The sequence below is a fragment of the Anarhichas minor genome, unplaced genomic scaffold (assembly GCF_050575085.1).
Source record: "Anarhichas minor isolate MPS153535 unplaced genomic scaffold, ASM5057508v1 ptg000073l, whole genome shotgun sequence".
Lineage (NCBI taxonomy): Eukaryota > Metazoa > Chordata > Actinopteri > Perciformes > Anarhichadidae > Anarhichas > Anarhichas minor.
The window spans coordinates 4,750,485-4,756,884 of record NW_027466519.1 but is presented as its reverse complement, the minus strand read 5'-3'; the positions used below and the strand labels follow the sequence as shown (position 1 = coordinate 4,756,884).

The 6,400-nt window shown below is 43.8% G+C and overlaps 1 protein-coding gene across 1 annotated transcript; it reads left to right on the top strand.

The window, feature by feature from the left end:
* Nucleotides 1-314: 314 nt before the first annotated feature.
* On the top strand, nt 315-5,155 carry barhl1b (BarH-like homeobox 1b). The gene is made up of 3 exons (XM_076079895.1): nt 315-765; nt 3,390-3,612; nt 4,864-5,155. The coding sequence occupies exons 1-3, from the start codon at nt 315-317 to the stop codon at nt 5,153-5,155; spliced, it is 966 nt and encodes a 321-aa protein (XP_075936010.1).
* The last annotated feature ends 1,245 nt before the right edge of the window (nt 5,156-6,400 follow it).

The window sequence follows — 6,400 nt, the reverse complement described above, 5'->3', positions numbered from 1 at the left end:
GATTTCAGGAGGACACAAATTTCGAGACTTGACAAAAAAAAGAACAACTACAAAATCGGATGCCTGGACGATTGCTGTAACACAACTTAGCCTGGAGATATTTGCTCTTTAAAGAACCAGTTGGGCAACTGGAAATAGCGGATGAATAATCTTCATTTGTAGCGTATCCAAAAACATTTTTTCTCGGGGCGGGGGGCTCTTTCTCCTCTGCTGGATCAACTTAGACTTAGACAACCCCCCTCCCTCCCTCCCTCCCTTAAATCAAACTTGTCCTGAATACCAAATGTTAGTTTGAGGAGGCCTCGACCAAGACAATGGAGGCGTCCGCCAACGGGTCCAGTTTTGGCATCGACTCGCTGCTGTCCCGCAGGCCTGGAAGCCCGGTGTCCAAAGGGGACAGCCTGGTGGGGGAGTGCCGCTCGCCGCTGGAGTTCAGCCCGAGATCAGACGCGGAGAGCGGCTGCTCGTCGCCTCCGTCGCCGCGAAGGGAGTGCGCGGACGAGGTGGCCCAGAGGCAAGGTCACGGCGTCGGCCTGCCGCCGCACCTGCAACACGCGCAGATATCGGCGGGGTCGCAACAGAGGACCGTGACCTCGTCGTTCCTCATCAGAGACATTCTCGCGGACTGTAAGCCCCTCGCCGCGTGCGCGCCCTACTCCAGCAATGGACAGCCGACTCAGGAGGCGGGCAGGCTGGTCTCCAAGATAGCGGAAGACTTTATGGAGAAAATCCACAGCAACTCGTCGTCAGACAGTGAATATAAAGGTAAGGAGAGAGTGGACACAGTGCTCTGCGGCGGAGAGGAGATTGGAGGTGAAACTGAGTTGGCCTTCTGCTTTCACACGGGACTTTTGGCTCTTGTAGAAAAATATTCCCATTTTTTAAAAAGTGTTTGAAGCCTATCTAGCGCGTCCTTTTGCTATTCTATATTTGTCCTGTCTAGGTCCATCTTTGTACAATGTTTAGCTGCAGCTGGTCTGGTTTTGGTGCTTCTTTGTCCGTTTTTTAAAAAGTATTTTTAAAATTTCAAATTAGGACAAACTTCGTTAAATAGCAATTAAATAATAAATGCAATAAAATAAAAAATAAAAACAATCAGAGGTGTACTAAATACAATAAGTGGTGCAATCTGGAGTAATGCATGACGTTGGAATAACAATATATTTAAATGACATTGAAAGCCAAACTGCAATTTATAATGTAGGCACAATGGATGCATTTAGATGAGCTCATGACAATGAAAAATAAAAACACAAAGACATATAAATATAATAAAAACAGGCTATATGCTTATAAAAGTTTTTTAGGCCTTTTTTTTCAGAGGACTTCCTAATAATAATAATAATAATAATAATAATAATAATATGTAGCTTTAATGTAGAAGAATAATATTTTCTAACTCGGCTTGAACAATATTTGGGGAAAAGTGACAAAAATATCTTCGTCAATAAACTGACACTATTTCATTAGCCGGCCACCGGAGGCCATCAATGAGGGCAAATTGAGCCGGCCCTCTGCTGCAGCATCACTGTGGTGGAAACCTGAGATTTGTCCCTGCGCGGTGACAGACTATTAGGTTCATTTTCAATAAGTTTATCCATTTTGAATCAGCGCGGGCGCGTTTCAAAGCCTTCACGTGAGCGGAATATCCAGAAAGCATCTGTTAATGTCAGGGAGGCAAGAACGGGAGAGATGACAGGGTCGCCTCCAGATAAATGCCATCAAGGGCCTCTCTGTTTCCAATCATGTCAGCCATAACAGACATGTCACCTACATTGACAGTTTAATGAAGCAGCGCCTGTAAGGACGACGACCGCTGTAGGCTATGAGGGGAAATATAACATCGAATTCCATACATGTGAGGATGCATTATTAATATTATGATTTCAATATTTACTGTTTTATTTTGTTTTATTCACTCATGGACTCACATTAGTTTTATTCCTTGTTCACTTTTCTTGGAAGCTATTGATACGGCGTCACGTCATCAATTTGTTCGACGAAAACTCAGTGTGTGTGTGTGCACGCGCGCGTGTGTGTGTGTCCGCGCGCGCGCTCATGTGTGTCACGGTGGTGGCTGGAGATGCTCATCGACGCGCTGATTGATTGAGGGAGCCGCGGGGCCCCACGGCGCGCCTGCACGGTGGCTTTGATTTCCACGAACCCGCCTCCTAATATTTCGGGGGATTTGATGCAATTTGTCCCCGGCGCTAATCAGATTTGTAACCGCGCAAGGCCGCGCGGGCTCTTGATTTCCACTCATTTCCACGGTCCTGTGAAGTTCCCCCGGTCGCGGTTGAAAGGCTCGTCCTTCCCTTGTGGCTCAATTAGGCGGATTATTGTGCTCCTTGAGACGATTCAACTATTCAACTACCAAGATGTCTCGCCTCGCCCCCCCCCCCTCTCTCTTTTCTTGCCTTTCTTTTTTCTCTCTCTCTCAGAGAATTGACTATAAGGACTGTATATCAAGGCTCGCCCTGACATGACACCACGCAGAAAGAGAACAAAGGCTGCGGCTCTGCTGACGGGAGGAATATCAGATTGGAAGTGCGAATATTGGAAGAGCTTTTCATAACAATTTAAGCCCAAATCAAATAGCTCCATATAGCCTATAGGCACTGTTACTAGCGCCGTGATTTCACACTCCGCAGTGGAAACTGTCAATGGCTCTCAAGTGTAGATAAATAGTAAAAAAAAAAAAGAAAAAGAAAATCAGACGTGTTTTTAAAAAAACATTTTGACTTAATGTTTGAAGCCTTTTTTGACTCTTTCTATAAAATTCGCATTACGCAAAATGTTCACCTTTGATTCACGTGGTGTTAAATCCAGCGATTTAAAATGACTACAAATAAAATGCGCGGTTTTATTTGACCTCACTTTTTTAACACGGACAAATGACATTTAAAGACAATTACAGCGCTGCGTATAGTTCCAGATGTGCAGGCTTTATCGCGTCTTTTGAGAGGGGCAGCAATAATTGGATTATAATTATTATTATATTAAATCCAGCTAATCAATCAAGCAATCAAGCCTTTATTTGGCGCACCTCACACAGGACATGCAGGTCAAATTGTTTCTCATAAAAAACAACACGAAGATAGAATTGTATTCGAATTCTCTTTTGCCTCTTGATGGCTTGCCTTCATCCAACTAACTTCATGTCATATTTTATTTTATCCCTTATCGATTCTCTGATCAAAGTAAGCAGCTTCACGCGAATGAAGAGCTACAGGGCAATAAAAGAGACTCACTGTTGTATTTCAGTTGACTCTGATATTTGTCTGCCTTCTGCACAGATTCATTTGTCCACACAAAGATGTCGCGTTACATTACACACGAGGCCACTTCTCTGTTTTCACCTTCTTCTCTCTCCGTTATTTGTCCGCCAGTGAAAGAGGAGGGGGACAGGGACATCTCCAGCAGCAGGGACAGCTCTCAGGTCCGGATGAAGAAGCCCAGGAAGGCCCGGACGGCCTTCACGGACCACCAGCTGGCCCAGCTGGAGCGCAGCTTCGAGCGGCAGAAGTACCTGAGCGTCCAGGACCGCATGGAGCTGGCGGCCTCCCTCAACCTCACCGACACGCAGGTCAAGACCTGGTACCAGAACCGGAGGTAAAGACGCTGCTGCTGCTGCTACTTAAGAGGAGGGGGAGGGGGGTAAATCTGGTTTCTCACGGCTGGCTCATGACTCCATGGACCCAGGGACGCCATGTTTTCCTCTCACCCTAAAGGTGGCATGAGTTCACTTTACTTAACTGCACATGAGCCTCTGCCACTAGGGCTGAAACCAAACGCTATTTTAATTATTGATTAATCTGCCGATTTTTTTTCTCCTCGATTAATCGTTTGGTCCATAAAATGTCATCATTTTTGTGGACAAACCCCACCAGTTACCCAGAGCACAAAGGGGAACGTGTTAAGATACATTCAGTGGCATTATCACTTTGAACAATTAATCAGGATTTACCTTTCTGTCAATTCAACTAACCGTTCAATTAGTTTCAGCTCTTACTTTCCCTTCACAATAACGTAGGCTTTGATTGACAGCTGATTAATTGATCCTATTTATTTTAGCGTCACCGAATTGTCTGGAGAATGGGTTGAATTGGATTTATTTGCAGCTTTATATATATTTCGATTTTTAGCACCTATACTTTAACAGAAAACACAAGATCACATCACGGACACACGTGTTTTCCTTCGGTCCATTCTATTTATTGGGGGTTTGGGACGCTTGTCTGAGTTCATCTCCTCAGTTTTCAGCATCTTCATGCAACACGATTACTTTAGCAGCGTCCGATTTAATTCACACAAACAATGACCCTGCATGTAGCTGGGAAACCGAGCCGTCAACGTTTTGTAAATAAATAACTCCTTGCAAAATAAACTGTCTTCATCAATGTTAAAAAAAAAGAAAAATCGGTTTTCTACAGTTTTTGGTTGAATTACTTCAGCATTTATTCTTCCACAGCTTTGACTCCCAGGCAGCTAAATTACATAAATAAATATAAAAACAACACTTTGGCGTATGAATAATGCATTGTTGCATGTGTGCATATCAATAATTCAAACAAACCACTATATCTACTCAATTATCTTTATTATGAATTATTCACCTGCGTGGAGTGCATACGGGCAATCTAACAGACATCCTTGGGTGTGAGTACAAGTGGCAGGTTGGAGACTTTGGTGCTTCAAAAATAAAAATAAATAAACAGATGTATTGCTGATTTGCAATTGGACCCAAGGTAAACAGACGGGAGATATTTCAGCGTGTGTCAGATCCAAACACACACTAATGCTCCGTGTATGTATCGATGCGCGCGTGCTCAAAGCTAAATCAGCGTCTTTCCTCTCTTCCAGGACGAAGTGGAAGAGGCAGACGGCGGTGGGTCTCGAGCTGCTGGCGGAGGCCGGGAACTACTCCGCCCTGCAGAGGATGTTCCCATCCCCGTACTTCTACCCGCAAAGCCTGGTGTCCAACCTGGACCCCGGAGCGGCCCTCTACCTGTACAGAGGCCCCTCGGCGCCCCCGCCGGGCCTGCAGAGACCCCTGGTCCCGCGGATCCTGCTGCACGGCCTGGGGGGCGGTGAGCCGCCTCCGCTGCCTCTACCCCCCATGTCCAGCGTGCTTACTCGGCCGACTCAGCGGTGAGCCGGTCCCTGCTGGCTTCCCTTTTTTTTTTTGTACGCCGAACTCGGCAGGACTCCTAAGAAGAAATGAAACAAAGACTGATACAAATAAAAACGGGACGAGCCAGAGAAAAATAAAACTGTTGGAGGCCTTTATATGGTGCGAGGCGGCCGATTGAGGCTGAACCCTGTGGATGGAGAGGAGTGACTCAAACTGACTGTGTTGGAGGATTCTTTCCCTGTTTTTTTTGTTATTTTTGGGACATGCGCTTTATTTATAACCTATTTATTTTTTAATATGAATCAACGCATCTAAGTTATGTATTTATTTGATCCCAGTTTCAGTATTTTTAGTGTTTTTCCCAACAACAGATACAATTGTTGGTGGAACTTTGACCAACAGTTCAATGCCAATTAGACTCCCTGGTATTATTATTATTATTATTATATCATTATTATTACTACGTGGATGTTCATGGATATTGGCAAAGTAGCATCCTTCCATGTAATATGAATATAATAGAGGATCCAAAGGTATTAGTAAATATTTCTTTTTTTGCCCTTTCTAAATCTGTCTTGACTTTTCTTTCCACGTGAAGAACAAGATGATCAGCAGTCATAAACCTGTAAATAAGAATATTTTGCATTTTATTCGAAAGAGACTGATTTTAAAAGAAACCTTTTTGTTTTGTTCGTTTGTTTGATCTATTTTGTGCGTCTTTTTCAGACCGCGGAGATCCAGTTTAACATAATAAACTAGATTCGCCGATCAGAAACTATACAGGAGAACGAGTCAGAATAATAATGAAAAATATGAATAAACATATTAGTCTGAGAAGGGAAGCCTGGACCCAGATAGAGGCACAAACACGAGAGCTGCGGGGGGGGGGGGGGAATAAATCTATATAAAGTCGTTTTCTTGTTCTTAGTTGAAGTTTTAGCGGAGAGAAAAATGTCAAGTAATTTATATAAAAAAGCAGTTTTATTCCTGGAGAGGAGGACACGGGGACGCAATCACCTCAGTCATGTTTTCTTTTTTTTCCCTTTTGTTTTTTGCAATGAACAAAGCGATCGGACTCGGGTCCACGTGCAGGTGTAACTGCCTGTTGATTTGATGTATTTGAACAGACGTTGTGCATCATACTTATGTTACTTCATATGAAGCCGTGATAACCCTTAATTGTTATACTCTCCTTTGGTGAAAAATGTATATTGCAGATATCAAACTTGTGGAGTGGTTCTCGTATTTCCTGGATCGTTTTATTTT

Bases quoted from the DNA above. Each gene is read 5' to 3' on its own strand.
- barhl1b (XM_076079895.1), top strand. From the start codon at position 315: ATGGAGGCGTCCGCCAACGGGTCCAGTTTTGGCATCGACTCGCTGCTG. The intron at 766-3,389 runs GTAAGGAGAGAG...TTTGTCCGCCAG, and splicing joins GTCAGACAGTGAATATAAAG to TGAAAGAGGAGGGGGACAGG. The intron at 3,613-4,863 runs GTAAAGACGCTG...CCTCTCTTCCAG, and splicing joins ACCTGGTACCAGAACCGGAG to GACGAAGTGGAAGAGGCAGA.